Consider the following 20,918-nt stretch of genomic DNA (forward strand, 5'->3'; position numbering starts at 1 on the left):
TAAATTGGAATACTCTGTTGGGTTTTTCGGATAGGTTAAGTTATTGTTTGTGTTTCACTTGATAATCTTGCAAATAAATTCTGCTTTGTTTAAAACTAAGTGGTTGGGCCAGCTGTGTCACTCCCGGAATATTCGCGATACACCTGCTTCAAACAACTAGCAAAGTTAGGATCTGAGCTACTTTCTTATGTTTTGAGGGGGGTCTGACTTGGTCCATAACAAGTCTCAGCCAGTGTGGGAATTGAACCTACTCTGTTGGCATCACTCTGCATTGCAAGCCAATTCAGCTAACTGACTGTCAAACTTCTTGTATTGGTTATCAATCTGTTGCATTTCATTTGACATTTAGATGGCAATGTATCTAGAATGAAAGTGTAAGGCATTCACTACCACTGTAAATAATTTACCTGATATTTTTAATATCTTGATTAGAAAGTAACATTGTCCATTGCCTCTGCAGTCTTAGTCCTAATCTGAGAAGGAGAAACAGCAGGAATGCAAAGGAGGGCGAGACAGTGGGGTCTGGAATAGAGCAGGAGTAACAGCAGAGACAGAAAGGAGAGTGGGCCAAAATGGCAGACAGATTAGCAAGGAAAATGTGGCAAAACAAACATCAGTGGATGCCAGCCATGACGTGGTTTCTTCAGAGCAGTCAAGACCACCTACTAGCCAAGCACTGAGACCTTAGAATGAAGCAGTACTTATCAAGTTGTGAGATAGTCTTGAACAAGACATCATAGACATAGGGTGAGAAGAGCTAGGTTCATAACTACGATGAGGAGAAACTACTTCTGAGGATTGTGAATCTGTGGAACTCACTGCCCCAGAGTGCAGTGGACACAGAATCAATCAATGTATTCAAGAAAGAAATATATAGGTTTCTGATGAAATGCAGGATAAAGGGCTGTGGGGAGCATGCAGGAACGTGGAGTTGAGACAAGGATAAGATCAGCCGTGATCATGTTAAATAGTGGAACGATCTCGAAGGGCTAAATTGCTTGCTCCCACTCCTAGTTCCTATGTTCCAAGAATGCAGAGGCAGTCAGCTTCATTGACAGGAGTATTTTGATGGTTTCCTCAACTGAGACTTAGTACTTGACATGAGTATACTTAATCTCATGTCAAAACATTACTTGCAGCAATTTCAGTGCAACCTAGGCCAACATGAGGTTCCAAAATCCATCCAATAGGAGGGAGGCACTTTTTGTTCATATACAAGACCTCACCTGCCAGGAGATCTGAGATGGTGTAATTGTGACCATCTTTAAAAATGAAGATTAACCTGATTGACAATAATGGGGAAGATCAGTGCAAGAATCCTCTTCAATCACCTTCTTGCAATGGCTGAAGAGCTCCCCGAATCAGAGAGTAGCGTGAATAAACACTGTGATCTTTACAGCAGGACAAGTCCAAGATAAGTGAGAAAGCAGTAACAATCTCGATATATCCTTCCATTGCTTCCGGTATATCTTTGTTGAGATCAGAGTGGTGCTGGAAACGCATAGCTGGTCAGGCAGCATCCGAGGAACAGGAAAATTGATGTTTCTGGCAAAAGCCCTTCAGGCTTTTGCCCAAAACGTTGATTTTTCTGCTCCTTGAATGCTGCCTGACCAGCTGTGCTTTTCCAGCACCACTCTAATCTTGACTCTGATTTCCAGCATCTGCAGTCCTCACTTTTGCCTCAGGTATATCTTTGACCTAGAGTCAAGATTAGAGTAGTGCTGGAAAAGGACAGCGGTCAGGCAGCATCTGAGGAGCAGGAAAATTGATGTTTCCTGATGAAGGGCTTTGGCCTGAAATGTTGATTTTTCCTGCTCCTCAAATGCTGCCTGACCTGCTGTGCTTTTCCACCACTACTCTAATCTTGACTCTAATCTCCAACAACTGCAGGACCCACTTTCGCCTTTATCTTTGACCTACACAATCTGAAGGGATTATAGAGCATTCTCCTTAAATTTGGCTTATGCAGAAAGTCAACACTGTTCTCCACCGTACGAGCTGCGATTCTTGCTAATGGATACACCGCTGACACACAAGCCTCCTGATTGTCTACCAATGAGTGTGTGAGCTGGGTTCAAGTAAAGCTGAGAAACCCTTCACTCTCTTCCTTGCTGAGGCACCATCTCCATCGCCAAGGAGCCAATAAACATTGCGAGTGAGAAACCTTTGATTCCTCCGGACTAGAAACAAGATGGTTTGTTAACAAGCTGCACTCTAGAGATGATGCTTATACTGTGCATCCCCAGAGGCTTAACTCCAAACCATTGTAGGTGCATTCAGAAAGTATTGTGAGAGAATGGCAAATATCTGGAAGACAAAGGTCCTCTACCAGCCTGCTCCCTTTGTGGACTTTTGCTCCCTATCTATCAAGATCCACGGTGAGCCACTGTACAATGTGGATCTGTTATCACATCTCGGAGCCTCCTGTTAGTGAGGGAAGACACCAGCAATTAAACTCAGCATCCCTTCCAGTATGCTAGTGCAGCCTTCAGTCATTTGAGGAAAAGTGTTTGATGGCACCAATCTTTTGGTCTGCAGGGCAGCAATGTCACTTGGTCTCCTCTGTTTTGGATGTATGGACAATCTACATTCTAACGGAAATATCACCACCGATACCTCTGCCTCCCTCTACCACATTCTGCAAATTCACTGCAGGATATATGCTCCAATATCAGTGTCCTCTCTCACGACATCAACTCCAGCATCGAGGCATTAGTACCTGTCAATTAGCAGCATTGTATGGGTTACATCATTCATCTACCCAACCCAAGACTCCCCAAACAGACGACCTACACTGACTTCCATCGAGTGGTTATCAGGGGAATAGATGAAGCGCTTAAGATGTCTCCAAAACCTCCCTGAGAAAATGTAGCATTCTCATTGACTGGTAAAAATCTCTTGCCCAAGATCATTCAAACAGGCAAAATCTAAGAAAATGCCATTCATCATTTTGAGCCATTCTGGGTAGAGGCCAAGTGTAAACAATGGAAGTAGTTTGTGAAAACCTGAGCACCCCACCCACTCACTCATCAAACGCCACCAATCTCTGCTCCAGTGTTGGAATATTAGTCACCTTAGGATTCAAACATTGCATGTGGAAGGAAGTAAGCCTTGATCCTGAGAGACTACCTAAGACTGATCTTAAAACAACCTGCTGATTGTTCTGAATAGATATATTACTAATACTATACCATGAATTCTACTCTGATTCAGAAATTGATCTCTGCAAAATGCAAGTGTGCTCCAACTTTTTTAGGTGACTTTTTATCAGCCACGGAGTTAGACAAGGAAATGTTCAATAAATTCTAATTTCTCTTTAAATATGGATTTGCCATACTCTTTGTTTAACAAGAAGCAAATTACAAGTTGAAGCAAAAGCAGAAATAGCTGGAAAGACTCAGCATGTCTGGCAGCATCTGTGGAGAGAAAGCAGAGTTAATGTTTTGGGTCTAGTGACACTCCTGAATCTCTCCACAGATGCTGCTGGACCTGCTGAATTTTCCAAGCAAGTTCTGATTCTGATTGTTTATGATTTCTAGCATCTGTATTTCTTATTTTATAGCAAACAGAATTAGACTGATAAATGTTCATCTGAAACATTAATGTTACAAAGATGCTGCTGTTTTTAATGGAAAAGTTAGAAGTGATGTTAAAACTTGATTATATTGTGAATCGATTGCTTGGTTGCTACCTCAGTCAGTCTGATTGCTAATTAAGTTTTTGAAGACGATCTGTACAATGGGAGTTCAGGCAGCTTGTTTAAAACTTACAACTCCACCTATTAATGGAAATGCTCACTGAGCCTGCCACAAAACTGACTTGAGCATTAACTCTCCTCCTTGCACCATAGGTCTGGAGAGGAATGTTAAAGACAGAGTATATTTATTTTGTGCAAGGGAAATTTATTATTACAGATTTTGCTATTTGCTGTGGTAGTTCTTAACATTATGGAGGATACTTGAGGTTCTTTTTGGTTTAGTTTTCAGAAATAAAACTGAATGTTTTAGAACCTATGATAGACGAATCAAAGAATTGAAGGTTTGATGACTATGAGGATTTGATGCAGCTACATTGAAATGATCAATGAATTAGCAATTCGAAAATCTAAGTGACAACATCCTTAGATGTGATTTCCCAACACCCTTCCCTCCACCGCCGCCTCCAGAAAATAGAGATTTGTGTAAACTATAAATATACGATTTAGGAGCTTTCATTTAGTTTTTAAATGTATTCCAGATTGAAGAGAAGCGACGCAAGGCTGAGGAAGAACGTGAAAGATCTAAACTTGAAGAGCAACAAGAAGAGAAACGCCTAGCTGAACAGAGGGCACGAATTGCTAAAGAACTTGAAGAAGAACAAGAAAAGAAACGGCGTAAAGAAGAAGAGGTATTCTGCTTTCAAATTGGAGATATGATTGGACATTTCTTTGTTTCATAAGCTTCTACTCAAGCAACTATGTCAGTTTTAGCTACTTTCAGGCATACACTTGAGGAAAGCTATACTTGCATTTGGATTTGGTATAATGCTCATTCACCAGAATGATATTTGGGTTAAAGGAGTTAATTATGAGGAGATGCTATGTGGAGTAGAGCTTGTCTTTTATCACTATAAAAGATTCAGGACTCATCTAATTAGGGAGTTTAGGGCAATTAAAGAAGTTGATAGAAGTGACTTCTGCTGCTGATGTCCCAAGTACAGATGCATAACCTTACAAGTAGAGCTCATTTCTGATGAATTATGTCAGGTAATAGTCTCTCCTCTTAAATAGCTGAAGAGGCAAAGTTATTTGTAATGTTTATAACAAAAAGTAAAATGATTTTTGAATCATTAATGATTATAGAACCAAGATTGGCTGGAGAAGTGAAAATGCATACCAGCAATGATCCAGTTGAGTGATGGAACATGCTCAGTGGTCTACTCCAGTCCTTAACCTGACAACTTAATTATAAAACTTAATTTTACTGGTTCTTGTGGATCTAGCAGATTGCTATCAAAGGTGCTGGACCATATGTTGGATGTCTACAGAGTAGGCAAGATCATGGTATCAGTTAGCATGTGCATGTTATTTAACATGGTGGGTGTTATTTTGAGGCTCAAAACTGCAGCACATCCCTTTTACTTTGGTATTTCATGTGATTAGACCTGATGAAGGCAAACAGAAAATCTCTGACAACATATTGGAAATGCTGTAGTCATGAATTATCAAGCAGCTATATTTGCACCTGGTGAAAACAAAAATACAAATTGATAATCCTTTTTAATACGCCCCACCGCCCCACCGCCCCACCATGCAAACAACTGATGAAAATGGAAACCGTTTGAAATGGGGTTGGGAGGTTACATCTGGGATAAAGTTTGTGAGAAGATTTGTAGCTCGGGTGCTTGTTGTTGTGGTTCTGTTCGCCGAGCTGGGAGTTTTCGTTGCAAACGTTTCGTCCCCTTTCTAGGTGACATCTTCAGTGCTTGGGAGTTTCCTGTGAAGCGCTTCTGTGCTGATTCCTTTGGCATTTATATTGGTTTGAATCTGCCGCTTCCAGTTGTCAGTTGCTGTCCACTGCAGTGGCCGGTATATAGGGTCTAGGTTGATGTGTCTGTTGATAGAATTTGCGGATGAGTGCCATGCCTCTAGGAATTCCCTGGCTGTTCTCTGTTTGGCCTGCCCAATAATAGTGGTGTTATTATATAGGGCAGGCCAAACAGAGAACAGCCAGGGAATTCCTAGAGGCATGGCACTCATCCACAAATTCTATCAACAGACACATCAACCTAGACCCCGGCCACTGCAGCGGACAGCAACTGACAACCGGAAGCGGCAGTTTCAAACCAGTATAAATGCCGGAGGAATCAGCACAGAATCGCTTCACAGGAAGCTCCCAAGTACTGAAGATGTCACCTAGAAAGGGGACAAAACGTTTGCAACAACAACTCCCAGCTCGGCGAACAGAACCACAACAACATCTGGGATACTGTTACTTAAGTTCCCTGGAGTCTCCCTGTAAGAGCAGCCCATTTTTGAAAGACAGAAAATGGCCAACAATGGTTAAATAGAATGAGGCAGCCTGCCCCACCAAAATGGCTGACAAGTGATAAACAGAACAAACAGCCTGGTACCTTTTGAACAGAGTTACTCCAAGGCCAATGAAGGGGTCTTGCATGCAACCATCTTGAGACGGTTTGATAAGAGGATGCCTAAACACACACAAGTGATCTGATTCGAAACCAGCCAGATTGACTTCTTAAGCTGCGAAGACAACTGCTTTGTTGTTTTATAGTAAATAGTTGTTTCTTTGAAGTTACTTGCAATATTAAGAAATAGCTTCTATTTAAAGCTTCTTCAGATAATCATAAAAGTAGTTTTTAACATAAAGGATAGATACACATATAACCAAAGTATAATACAAGTGTTAGAAAAAAAAACACTTAAACATAGATATGAAAGTTAATTAGTCTTAAGAAATGCCTTCTCTTATGCCTTGAATAAAATAGATTGTTCACAGCCCATTAATTACAAAATGTTAACAGCAAAAGTGGCTATATAACTTTACACTTTATAACTAACTTTACAACAGAAATTATTAATCTTATAATAGTTATTTAAAACCAACTGTTTTTTATGTATAATTGGTAATTGGAAAATATAAGAGGAATACCAGAATTTGATCGAGATAAAACATTGAATACAATGAATAATAGAAATCGAGCAGTCTTTAGAGCTAAGGAAGTCTGGGACAGATCCAAAGGTGTATAACCAATATCTTTGGAATGCAAATTGATAGGATGCCTAGAAAGATCGCAAAGACTGGAGATTATAATTTTTGAGAGACCATGGGAACCTAGGGCTGTCCATGGGAATTGAAGTGAGTGTGGTGCTGGAAAAGCGCAGCCGGTCAGGCAACATCTGAGGAGCAGGAGAGTCGCATTTTGAGCATAAGCTCTTTATCAGGAATTTCCAGCACCACACGTTTTGACTCTGATCTCCAGCATCTGCAGTCCTCACTTTCTCAAGGATGTCCATCATTGATTAGGTATTTCACATGATTGAGTATATGGAATAAGAAGGGAGGACATAGTGACTACATTGTATTTGATTATTGTAACACAAAATATATAAAAATGCTGTATTTTACAATAAAAATCAGGGGATGTCATTGGTCTGTCTTTCAATCTGATCCAAAGATTATGGGGAAAAATTACTTTCATACATTGAGGCCAGATTATGGGAAGATCCTTCGGCCCTCTCACTGCATCAACTGGTGTTTGCTTGATTAAAATTCTTCCACTTGCCTGAATCTGTCTGCCTCCTCTTTGTCCCCTGTTGGAGGGTATGGTTTTATACCCCGCAAAAATGATTTTTCATGAAAATCCAGCATCTCAGCATAGATTTGAACATCTTTTTGTCAGGTCACAAGATTAAGATACAAGAAGCAAATTAGACCATTTGACTCATCAGGTCTACTCTTGTCATTTGATCATGGCTGTTATGTTCCCCAAACCTTTTTTATTCATTTTACGGGGGATGACCGCATTGCTGGCTATTAATTTCCCACCCCTAATTGCCCAAAGGCACCCCTAACGATCCAATTTGACTCTAGACCGACAAACAGGCACAGGCAGCAAAATCAGAGATAAAAAGCTGGAAATGTAAATTACATTTGTATCCTTTGTGTAGGAAGTGAAATATACACTGAGTCATATGAATATGGTTAGGTTAAGCATTTAAAAGCAAAACACAATATCAATACATGTTTAAAAATCTGCACATGAATTGACTTCTGAGGAAAGAGACCTTATATTTGTTAGATTTGTTTTTCAGGGTTGGAGAGTTGCTCAATACTTATGAAATGTTATGCATTTTTAAAAGTTCAATTATTACTGATTGAGCTGAGCTTAAGATAGAACATAGAACAATACAGTGCAGAACATGCCCTTCGGCCCTCGATGTTGCGCCGACCTGTGAACTATTCTCAGCTTGTCTACCTACACTATCACTTCATCATCCATGTGCTTGTCCAAGGATTGTTTAAATCTCCCTGATGTGGCTGAGTTAACTACATTGGCAGGTAGGGCATTCCATGCCCTTATCACTCCTGAGTAAAGAACCTGCCTCTGACATCTGTCTTAAATCTATCACCCCTCAATCTGTAATTATGCCACCTCGTACAAGCTAACATCATCATCCTAGGAAAAAGACTTTCACTGTCTACCCTATCTATCCTAGTGTGTCTCTATCAAATCCCCTCTTAGCCACCTTCTCTCTAATGAGAACAGACCCAAGTCTCTCTGCTCTTCCTCATAAGACCTTCCCTCCAAACCAGGCAACATCCTGGTAAATCTCCTCTGCACCTTTCTCGATGCTTCCAAATCCTTCCCAAAATATGGCGACCAGAAATGTACGCACTATTCCAAATGTGGGGCTGCACTAGCGTTTTGTATAGTTGCAGCATGATATTGCAGGTCTGGAACTCAATCCCTCTACCAATGAAACCTAACACACCATATGCCTTCTAAACAGCACTATCAACCTGGGTGGCAACTTTCAGGGATCTATGTATGAAGACTCCAAGATCCGTCTGCACATCCACACTACCAAGAATCTTTCCATTGACCCAGTACTCGCCTTCCTGTTATTCTTCCCAAAGTGCATCATCCCACATTTAGCTGCATTGAACTCCATTTGCCATCTCTCAGCCCAATTCTGCAGTTTATCCAAGTTTCTCAGGTCTTTGGGAGAAATTAATAAGAGACTATTAATCTGGGTCTAGTTATTCCCTGGGGTGGGAGAGTCCAGAACTAGAGCCCATAGGTTTAGGGTGAGAGGGGAAAGATATAAAAGAAATCTAAGGGGCAACGTTTTCACGCAGAGGGTGGTGCGTGTATGGAATGAGCTGCCAGAGGAAGTGGTGGAAGCTAGTACAATTGCAACATTTTTTTTAGAATAGATTACTTAGTGTAGGAACAGGCCCTTTGGTCCAACAAGTCTTAAAAGGCATCTGAATGGGTATATGAATAGGAAGGGTTTGGAGGGATATGGGCCAGGTGCTGGCAGGTGGGACAAGATTGGGTTGGGATATCTGTTAGGCATGGATGAATTGGACCGAAGGGTCTTTTCCGTGCTGTACATCTTTATGACTATGTCAGTAATTCCCATGTAAATTCCATTAGAAAAGTGTATAAGTGTTATGTCTATGAAGGACCAAGATATCACACTCGTCAGCATCTTCTGATTTCTGCATTTTGTTGTGAATATACTACCATCAGAAAATGTTAGTTTTACGCAATAATAATAGCAAGTACAGAAAGCCTTGCTGTTGTTAGTTGCTTTCGAATGATTAGCAGTTAAGTGGTTGAAATAGACTAGGTAAGCATGAAGTGCACTCTTACTTCATTAAATCATTGAAGAATGGCATAATCGTACTAGACAAAAGTTATTAACTAATGAATCAGTTTTGTCATCTTGGACGTGTTGCAGAAACAAAAGCTACTTATGAAGTTTAATGAAGTTATTCTCAAAGTCAGTGGGACCTGTTTATGAGAAAATGTAAAATTTGAGAGCTGAAAAATAATTGGTGTAAGAAGCCTATGCACCAGTATACAAGCAACTTTTAAATGTAAGTTTAAATTTAATATTTTCCATGCACCTCCAGCAAAGAATTAAAAATGAAGAAATTGCACGGTTGGCTGAAGAACGTCGTAGAATGGCAGAAAAAAAACGAAAGGAGGAAGAAGATAAACAGGAGATGATGTTTCAACATCTACTCAAGAGTGAACAATCTTCAAGGATAGATGAGAAGGTATACTAAATCACCCTGCCTTAGATTTTTAAAAATATCTTCCAAGGGCATGTTGAAAGTGACCTTTGCCTTTTAATGGGAGAAAATAGGTAGTATATGTTTATTTACAAACATTTATTCATGATTTCCAACCTTCATGTCAATATCATTGTAGCTTTAGCATTGAAAAACTGGGAGAGTGATTTCATATAGAACAGGCCCCATTTTCAAGAGCCTTCTATTGAGGCCATATTGCATTGATCCAAAATATCTTTCCATACTGCATCTGAGAAACATAATTCCAGTATTGTTTCTCAACTAGTAGGGGAATATGTTTGGGCAAGTCATAACGATCTTGAAGATAATTTTAATTGTATTTCCTGAGATTTCTAACATCAAGCCATACATCAAACCATGTTGTCTAAAACAAAATAATGAAGAAAATATATTTGCAGTCCTTTTTCAGATATAGCAAGTTCAATTCTTGAACTTCACGTAGGTTTTTGCATAATTCCCTACCATGTTAGTGATTTTCTTCCAAGTGTTGATGAAATATTGCAAATCTTTGTAAAGGAAATGGTCCAAATCACAGAAGCAATGGACCTAGAGGCAGAGTATACTTCCTCGTGTTTATATCCACGTTCTCATGCATGCTCATTGAAGTTTGTGCAAGGTCTATGATAATTCACCTGGTTAGCATGCAAATAATTCACCACAACTAGGTGTCAAAGGAATATGTGAACACATTGTCCAACTAACTAAATTCCATTACAAATTCATCTCCACTGTTTTGTAGTTTGTAATATACATCAATGTTTATGCCATTTCCTATTTCTTAATTCTACCCAGATGGTTTCCCCACCAATTATATTACCAGAATATTAGATCTCCTTACCATTGGTAAACAAGTATGAAGCTCCGAATGAGCTCTTAATACGCTGTCACAGTAAAGATCATCACATTATTTTAGCTCATATTTTTGAAAATTGGGCTGTTTCTGAGGCTTAACATGGACTCCTAAAACTGCAAAAATTATTCAGGACGTGTAAATTTACATAAGGTCAAATAAGAGGTGTCTTTTATCCATGCCTAATGCAGGCATTTGGCTGGAACTTCTTGCTGCAACAATGTTTGCCCTGAGCTGCCTGGTAAAATGTTCCATCTAAACTGAGTGTGCTTGTTGAGAAGTTACTGCAAAAGCAGAAAGCAACTTGGAAAGGTAAGTGATATAAAAACTTATCATGTGGACTTGGGGCCTTCACTTTGGGAGAGCAGCTGAGCGGAGAGCAACTTGGGTGGGTGGGTGATTCTGTTTCTGAATCTGAGTCGAAAACTGAAAGGTGATGTCACAGAATGGCTGTGATTTGATTGGCTAATAAGGGGTCTGCTAAATTTGAATCTGTACTAAATTGAATTTTGTTAATTTGGTTGCAACTTGCATAAGCAGAGATACAAAAACGGTTCAAAATTTTTAAAAAATTCAATCTAATTAAATAAAATAAGGATGGAGAGTCAGGTGATGTGCTGTTTCTACATGAGGTGGGAGCTCATTATGGACCCAATTGTGGTTCCCAGTGACCATGTCTGTAGTAAATGTTGGTTGCTGGAAGAACTTTGGCTCAGAGTCTGAGCTTCAAAGATTGCGACAATCAAGAAGAGGGAGAGTTACCTGGATGCTGTGTTTCATGAGACAATCACACCCATTAGACTGACTAACTCTAATTTGGTCAGTGGTCAGGAACAGCAGGAGGTGGCTGTGAGTGAAGCAGGTGGAGGGATCCAAGAGGTAGAGTTGCAAGAGCCTCAGCCCTTATCTTTGTTCAAGAGTATTGCTCCCTCTGTGGAAGCGAATGGGGACTGCAGGGAGGATGAAAGAATTGACCACAGCATTGTGATGCAGGGAACCGTTCAAATGGGGGGAGAGAAGAGAAATGTTAGTTAGTATAGTTAGTAATTGGGTTAGTATAGTTTGATGAAGCTGTTCCTTAACAAGGTTATGCTGTCCTTGGCTTTTTTTTCAGAGAAGTCATAAACGAAACAGACTCCAAAAAGTCTGGAAGTGAAGAGTTTTAGGGCCAGTTTGATAATAGCTAATACATACTACTTCACACAAAAGGCTTTCAAGTTTAAAAAAAAACTTGTACAATGAAAGGGGAGTGACCAGTTATCCCAGCTCAGTTTTACTCTGGTTGTTTTTTTTTAAAGTAGTGTTGGGGAAAAGTAGGTACTGGACCCAAAGAAGCAAGTCCAAGCTGATACTCTTTCCACGACTTCTATCCTGTAAGAACCTGGGTTTAGTTTTACCTTTTGTGCCAAGGGGTGTTTATGGAGATTGTTGCAAGTATTTGGAATAGCATCATTAAGTTGGGATGATCTGTTGGGTCTTTGGATAGGTTAAGTTATTCAGTATTCTGTTTTCTGTTGCTAGTGTTTCATTCAGTAATCTTGTAAAGAAAATCTGTTTTGTTTGAAACTAAGTGGTTTGATGAGCTGATTCTCTCCTGGAATACCACTTTGCACTTGCTAAAAACAACTAACAAAGTTAGGGTCTGGGCTACCTTCTTGAAATGTTTTGAGGTGTCTGGTCTAGTCCATAACAATAATTAGGGGCATAGACACTGTTCTCTGCGACCAGAGTCGAGAGTCCTAAAGGTTGAGTTGTCTGTCTGATGCTTGCGTTTGGGATATCTCATCTGGGTTGCAGAGGAACTTGGAGTGGGAGGGGAAAGGTACAGTGGTCATGGTCCATTTCAGAACCATGAATTAATTCTTCAGCCACAAGCTAATTGGCACATGATCAAGAAGGCTAAGCAGGTAAATGTGTGGCTTTAAGATTGTTTTGGGAGAAATAGATTTGAATTCATGGGACATTGGCACCAGTACTGGGGGGGGGGGAATTAGAAAACCCAAATTAAAATGAGGTAAGAGTACAGACCTCAGAAGAGGTTATTAAAATCTCCAGCACAGACCCAAATACGACACAGTATCTGGAAAGGGTTAGCAATCAAACTTCAAGTATACTGGACAAATGAGTGTCAATGAGAAGAGGGACTGTTAATATAGGACTAAAGTTGTTATATCTGAATGCGCGCAGCATAAGGAATATGGTAAATTAACCTGTGGCAGATATGATGTGGTGGACATCACAGAGACATGACTGCAAGGGGATCAGGATTGGGAGTTGAATACTGAAGGATGTACATCCTATTGAAAAGATAGACAGGTGGGCAGAGGGGGTGGGGTTGCCCTATTAGTAATAAATGAAATTAAATGAGTAGTAAGAATCAAAGTAGGGTCAGATGGGTGTAGAATCTGTGTGGGTAGAATTGAGGAACTGTAAAGGTTTAAAAAAACATGGTTAGAGTCATCTATAGGTCTCCAAACAGTAGTCAGGAGTTGGGGTGCAAGATACACCAGGAGATAGAAAAGTTGTGTGGGAAAGTCAAAAATAGGGGGATTATGAGGGATTTCAATATGCAGGTGGACTGCGAAAATCTGTTTGGTATTGGTTCACAAGAAAAGAATTTGTGGAATGTCTGTGAGAGAGCTTTTTGGAACAGCTTGTTTTGGGGCCCATGAGGAAACAGGCAATTCTGGATTTAGTGCTGTGCAATGAAGCAGACTTGATAAGGGAGCTTAAGGTGAAGGAACCTTTAGGAAGCAGAGATCATCACATGATTGAATTTACTCTGCAATTTGAGAGAAGTTAGAATCAGAGGTAATGATATTTCAGATGAACAAAGGCAACTACAGAGGCATGAGGACAGAGCTGGATAGATTTGACTAGGAGAGGAGCCTAGCAGAAAAGGAAGTGGAACAGCAAAGGCAGGAGTTCATGGGAGTAATTCAGGAGACACTGCAGAGATTCATCCTGAGGAAAAAGAGCCATGGTACAGGGAGGATGAGACAACCATGGCTAATCAGGGAAGTCAGGGGTAGCATAAAAGCAAAAGGGAAAGCAAATAAAAGAATGAAGAATAGTGGTAAACCAGAGGATTGAGAAGCTCACAAAGATCAACAGAGGGCAACAAAAAAGGAAATAAGGAGGGAGAAGATTAAGGGCCCATGGTGTAAGAGGCAAAGTGCTAGCGTGGATAGATGCTTGGCTGTCTGGCAGAAAGTGGGGATAAAAGGGTCCTTCTCAATATGGCAGCCAGTGACAAATGGTGTTCTGCAAGACTCCGTGTTGGGACCACAACTTTTCACTTTATACATTAATGATTTAGATGAAGGAACTAAGGACATTCTGGTTAAGTTTGTGGATAATACGAAGATAGGTAGAGGGTCAGGTAGCATTGAGGAGGTGGAAGGCTGCAGAGGAATTTGGACAGATTAGGAGAATGGGCAAAGAAGTGGCAAATGGAACACAATGTGGGAAAGTGTGAGATCATTCACCTTGGTGGGAAGAATAGAGGCGTTGACTATTTTCTAAATAGGGTAAAAAATTCAGAAGTCTGAAGTGCAAAGAGACTGAGGAGTTCTAGTCCAGGATTCTATCAAGGTATATTTGCAGGTTGAGTCAGTTAGGAAGGCAAATGCAATGATGGCATTTGTTTTGAGAGGACTTGAATATGAAAGCAGGGATGTCCTTCTGAGGCTCTATAATGTTCTGGTCAGGCCACATTTGGAGTAATGTGCGCAGTTTTGGGCCCCATATCTCAGGGAGGATGTACTGGCCCTGGAGCGTGTTCAGACGAGATTCGTGAAAATTGTCCCAACAATGAACAATTAATATATATGGAACATTTGAGGAGTCTGAGTCTAGACTCAATGGAGTTTAGATGATGTATGGAGGGATCTAATTGAAACATACGGAATACTGAATGGCCTGGACAGAGTAGATTTGGGAAGCTTGGTAGGAGAGAGCAGGACCTGAGTGCACAGCCCAGAGTAAAGGGAAGACCTTTTAGAACTTAGATAAGGAGATGCTTCTTCAGCCAGAGAGTGGTGAATCTATGGAATTCAGTGCCACAGAGGCTGTGGAGGCCAGGTCATTGAGTATATTTAAAACTGGGGTTTTTGATTATAAAGAGGATCAAGGCTTATGGGGAGAAAGCAGGAGAATAGGATTGAGAAACTTATTAGGAGAAAGTGAGAACTGCAGATGCTGGAGATCAGAGCTGAAAATGTGTTGCTGGTGATCCAGAGCTAAAAATGTATTGCGCAGCAGGTCTGGCAGCATCCAAGGAGCAGGAGAATCGATGTTTCGGGCATGAGCCCTTCAAGAATGAGGAAAGTGTGCCAAGCGGGCTAAGATAAAAAGTAGGGAGGAGGCACTAGGGGGAGGGGCGTTGGACATGTGATAGGTGGAAGGAGGTTAAGGTGAGAGTGATAGGCCAAAGTGGGGGTGGGGTCAGAGAGGTCAGGAAGAAGATTGCAGGTTAGGAAGGTAGTGCTGAGTTCGAGGGTTGGGACTGAGACTGATACAAGGTGGGGAGAGGGGAAATGAGGAAACTGGAGAAGTCTTGAGTTCATCCCTTGTGATTGGAGGATTCCTAGGCGGAAGATGAGGCGTTCTTCCTCCAGCCATCGTGTTGCTCTGGTCTGGCGATGGAGGAGTCCAAGGACCTGCATGTCCTTGGTGGAGTGGGAGGGGAGTTGAAGTGTTGAGCCACGGGGCAGTTGGGTTGGTTGGTCCAGGTGTCCCAGAGGTGTCCTCTGAAACGTTCCGCAAGTAGGCGGCCTGTCTCCCCAATATAGAGGAAGCCACATCGGGTGCAGCGGATGCACTAAATGATGTGTGTGGAGGTGCAGGTGAATTTGTGGTGGATATGGAAGGATCCCTTGGGGCCTTGGAGGGAAGTAAAGGGGGAGGTGTGGGCACAAGTTTTGCATTTCTTGCAGTTGAGGGGAAGGTGCCGGGAGTGGTGGTTGGGTTGGTGGGGGGTGTGGACCTGATGAAGGAGTCACGGAGGGAGCGGTCTTTTCGGAATGCTGATAGGGGAGGGGAGGGAAATATGTCTCTGATGGTAGGGTCTGTTTATAGGTGGCGGAAAGGACGACGGATGATACAATATATATGGAGGTTGGTGGGGTGGTAGGTGAGGACCAGTGAGGTTCTGTCCTGGTGGTGATTGGAGGGGCGGGGCTCAAGGGCAGAAGAGCGGGAAGTGGAGGAGATGCAGTGGAGGGCATCGTCGATCACGTCTAGGGGGAAATTGCGGTCTTTGAAGAAGGAGGCCATCTGGGTTGTTCGGTATTGGAACTGGTCTTCCTGGGAGCAGATACGGTGGAGATGAAGGAATTGGGAATATGGGATGGTGTTTTTACAGGGGGCAGGGTGGGAGTAGGTTTAGTCTAGGTAGCTGTGGGAGTCAGTTGATTTATAGTAAAACTCCCCACCTATGTTTGGGACACCACCCACGCCCTCCACCTCCTCCATGATTTTCGCTTCCCTGGTCCCCAATGCCTTATCTTCACCAGGGACATCAAGTCCCAGTACACCTCCATCCCTCATCACGAAGGACTCAAAGCTCTCCACTTCTTCCTTTCCCGCCGCACCAACCAGTACCCTTCCACTGACGCCCTCCTTCGACTGACTGAACTGGTCCTCACTCTGAACAACTTCTCTCCAATCCTCCCACTTCCTCCAAACCAAAGGAGTAGCCATGGGCACCCGCATGGGCCCCAGCTATGCCTGCCTCTTCGTAGGATACGTGGAACAGTCCATCTTCCGCAGATACACTGGCACCACCCCCCATTTTTTCCTCCGCTACATCGATGACTGGAGGTTGAACAGTTCATCCACTTTATTAACACCTTCCATCCCGACCTCAAATTTACCTGGACCATCTCAGATTCCTCCCTCCCCTTCCTAGACCTCTCCATTTCTATCTTGGGCGACCGAATCAACACGGACATTTACTGTAAACCGACCGATTCCCACAGCTACCTAGACTACACCTCCTCCCACCCTGCCCCTGTAAAAACACCATCCCATATTCCTAATTCTTTTGTCTCTGCTGCATCTGCTCCCTGGAGGATCAATTTCAATACTGAAAAACCCAAGGGCCTCCTTCAAAGACCACAATTTCCATCCAGACGTGATCGCCGATGCTCTCCACCGCATCTCCTTCACTTCCCGCTCCTCCGCCCTTGAGCCCCACCCCTCCAATCGCCACCAGGACAAAACCCCACTGGTCCTCACCTACCACCCCACCAACCTCCATATACATCGTATCATCCGTCGTCATTTCCACCACCTCCGAAAGGACCACACCACCAGGGATATATTTCCCTCCTCTCCCCTATCAGCGTTCTGAAAAGACCACTCCCTCCGTGACTCCCTCATCAAGTCCACACCCCCCACCAACCCAACCTCCACTCCCGGCACCTTCCCCTGCAACTGCAAGAAATGCAAAACTTGTGCCCACAGTGCACAAGTAATTTAGAAGGTACCACTCTCTTAAGTGTATAGGCTGTGTATAACGTGTAAACTTGGAGGCACTGTTGGCCTGGTCCCCTTGTTGCTCGTTTTGACACAGTTACAATTTCATACTGGTTGCTAACTACCAATTATAATCATACCCAAACCCAATTCTTTGTCAATACTCCCTCACCTTCGGTCACTCCATCCTTGGGATCGCCCTTCTTGGATAACCCAAAATTTTCACTTTCACCAACTTGCTCCCAATTCCTTCCCCAAAGTTTACATTGCAATTTCCCATTGAAGTCTAGATGCTGGCAATTTATTTGCGTTTTTTTATTATCAGAGATTAAGTGGTTAATTTGGACAAATTATTTTTGGGTTAATTGATAATTATGGTGAGTGAAACATGCTTCAAACAAAACTAGAGATATAGCACTCACGAGTGGGTTAGGTACAATTTTCCAGCAGTGGTATATGTAGCCTGTGTTGCCTAATTTTATACAGTGTAAAATGCAGTGGCTGGGAGAGAAATTAGTGTGTAAATATGCTTCAGAGAATTATTAGTAAAACCTTCCGAGGTCTGGGAATAAAGTAGTATGTTGGTGAAGTCTTTAAAGTGTCCCAGAAAGTCTTCCAATATGTTCAAGAACGTGTTCAAAATCCTGCTAGCATATGAACATGGAGTGGTGAGTAGCCTTTTAATTTGTGGGTAAAATCCACATCACTAACCTTTTTAACACTCAAAACATCTGTATATTGGGAAGGGCGTTTGAGACAACATTAGCCACTAAGATGCTCTACAGTCTTTTTAATGAGTCCTGGCAGATATTTTCAGAAACTCTTAGCCCCTTAAGTCTCCATGTAGCCATTTCTAGAACATACTTCTCTCTTTCCCAAGATAGAGTCTTTTTATTTGAACAGTGTTTCAATATAAGACCTCAGTTCAGCAATATTTATCACCTAAAGCATCTGGTAAAATTGCCTCTTCACCTACTGTGGCAAAGCTGGTCTGCAGAATGTTTTTTAATTGATAAACGTAAGGAACCTAATCTGTTTACTTTCTCTTCCCTGTAGAGGTTCATTGGGCTAAAAGCTTCACAGCTATTCCATTTAATAGCTTTGATTTTCGAGCATAATGTTATCCAGGTTGATGAATAGCAAGTTCACAAAAAATAATTGTTGAAAAAAAATGTCCTTATTCCAGGTACCTCCTTCTCCACCTATTCCAACCGTGAGGAAACAGATTGATCAGAAAAATGATATTCCTGCTGTTAGCAACTCTCCTCAGGAATTAGATGTGGTAAGTTATTTGAATTTTTCTTACTAAGTTCAATAAGATACTGTGCTTTGTATGGTGACTTAGGTCAAGTATGCTATTTTCTTGTGTGGTCTTACTGGTAGTTGAATGCACTTCAAATAGAATTGCACAATTTTAGAAGAGCTGTTAGAAATTTTGATGTTTAAGAAGAGAAATAAAAGTTCGATATCAAACTGCTTAGAGTTGAAATAAGATAATACTAACTCGGTGTGTTTGGATGGAATTCTTTCTCTCTGTGATGAATGTAAAAGTTGAGGTCATACAAAAGATAATTGGTGTCTTTGTTCAACAACACTCCCCAGGACCTTACCATTGAAGTGTATAAGTACTGCTCTGATTTGCCTTTCCAAAATGCAGCACCTCACATATTTATCTAAATTAAATCCCATCTGCCACTAGTCAGCCAATTGGCCCACCTGTCAAGATCCCATTGTACTCTGAGATAACCTTCTTCACTGACCACTGCACCTCCAATTTTGGTGCCATCTGAAAACTTACTAAGTATACCTCTGGTCACAGGCCTCTAGTCTGAAAATCACCCTCTGTCTTCTACCTTTGAGCCAATTCTGTTTCCAAATTCCTAGTTCTGTCTAATTCCATGTGATTTAGCCCTGCTAACCAGTTTACCATGAGGAACCTTGTCAAACACCTTACTGAAGTCCATATAGATCACATTCACCACTCTGCCCTCATCAATCCTCTTTGTTACTTCAAAAAAATCAATCAGTTTGTGAAACATGATTTCCCATTCACAAAGCCATATTGACTATCCATAATCAGACCTTGCCTATCTAATTACATGTACATCCTGTCCCTCAGGATTCCCTCCAACAACTTGCTCACCACTGATGTGAGGCTCACTGGTCTATCGTTCCCTGGCTTGTCTTTACCATCTTTCTTAAAGAAGGCAACCTCAAGTCTTCTGGCACCTTACCTGTGACCACTGATAGTACAAATATCTCAGCAAGGGGCCCAGCAATCACTTCCCTAGCTTCCCACAGAGTTTTAGGGTACACCTGATCAGGTCCTGGGGATATATCCATATTTATATCTTTTAAGACAACTAGTACCACCTCCTTTGTAAGATGGATATTTTTCAAGATATCACCATCTATTTCCCCACATTCTGTATTTTCCATGTCCTTCTCCACAGTAAACACTGATGTAAGCACTCCTTTAGCATCTCCCCCATCTTTTGTGGTTCCACACAAAGACTGCCTTGCTGATCTTTAAGGAGCCCCATTCTCTCCCTAACCTTTTGAATAATAGCTTCTACTGCAGCAAAGGCCAATCTAAATAGCGAAGGATGGCTTCAACCCATGACCTCCCAGTTATAGCCCCAGTGCGCTCCCACTGTGCCACTTTGCTATCGTATCTGGACGTCATTCTCCCAACAACACTAAGGAAGATCCTCCTAGGGGACTTAAGCACCAGGGACAGAAAGATTGCCCAATACTGGAAAGGAAGGAATTTAGAATTGCAAGTCCAACCAGATTCTCCTCACCAAATGTGTAGAACACCAACTGGTTATCACCAACACACTGTTCTGCCACAAAGACAAGTTCAAGTCTTCCTGCAGACATCCTTGATCAAAGGTACTGGCACTACCTTCTACCACCGCCTTAAAGGCAATTGAGATGAATCTCATGAATCCCATCCTATTTCAGGAAATGAGATGTTTAAATGGGACTAGCATTTCAAATGAAGAGAAGTGCCAATTTAAAGCAAAAATACTTTAAAAAGAGAGGCATGAAACTAGCTCTACCCTGTAACAGGTAAATTTTATTTAGAATGTGATAGCTAATTACTGGGAACAAAGATTTTTCTCGTTGGTTATATTCTTCGGGCATTTATTGATAAGGAAGAAGTGTTGGTACTTAACCATTGAGGAAAGAAATCTACAGAGCATATACAGACAGTAACTAAGATATAAATAACACGAGGAATTTTATTGTTAAGATTTGTTGAGGATTAATAGTCTAAGTAGTGTGTGCCATTTATCTGTTTTAAAAAAATGTCCAATTTATTTTTGAAAATTATCGATGCTTATATCCCCTCAATGTAACTTTAAGGTAATTGCTGCTGTAGCTCATTGTATCAAGACTATTTCAGTAAAAACTGCATAATATAATTGTGGCAGTGGAGACTAATAAACACTAGATCCAAAAGCCACAACTCAAAATTGGGAAGACCATGAACTTAATTTGGGAACGTTTTGACTAATTGTTTCACTCAATTAAAGTAAAATGTTAAACTATGCTTCTTTGATCACTTTGCAATCTTGAATTTTCTTAAAAATGATCTTGCTTTATAGGATCAAGCACAGTTGGGAACCGAGTCACCACCAGTTCCTGCTAGACGAAACCAACTTCGAGCATTTGGTAAAAGCTTTCACATGGATGTATATATATTTTGTATATAGTAGTCTCCTCGTATCTGCGGGGAATACATTTCAGGACCT

The 20,918-nt window shown here is 41.4% G+C and overlaps 1 protein-coding gene across 4 annotated transcripts in view; it reads left to right on the top strand.

The window, feature by feature from the left end:
* Positions 1-20,918, top strand: part of LOC132815281 (centrosome and spindle pole-associated protein 1) — a 181,433-nt gene that overhangs the window by 124,700 nt on the left and 35,815 nt on the right. For all 4 annotated transcript variants that reach the window (XM_060824110.1, XM_060824109.1, XM_060824112.1 and 1 more), the window contains 4 exons: positions 4,237-4,386; positions 9,645-9,791; positions 18,344-18,439; positions 20,772-20,838. In XM_060824110.1, coding sequence (XP_060680093.1) covers positions 4,237-4,386; positions 9,645-9,791; positions 18,344-18,439; positions 20,772-20,838 — 460 coding nt within the window. The remainder of the gene's footprint in view (positions 1-4,236; positions 4,387-9,644; positions 9,792-18,343; positions 18,440-20,771; positions 20,839-20,918) is intronic.

This window comes from Hemiscyllium ocellatum, chromosome 4 (genome assembly GCF_020745735.1).
Source record: "Hemiscyllium ocellatum isolate sHemOce1 chromosome 4, sHemOce1.pat.X.cur, whole genome shotgun sequence".
In the NCBI taxonomy this organism is placed as follows: domain Eukaryota; kingdom Metazoa; phylum Chordata; class Chondrichthyes; order Orectolobiformes; family Hemiscylliidae; genus Hemiscyllium; species Hemiscyllium ocellatum.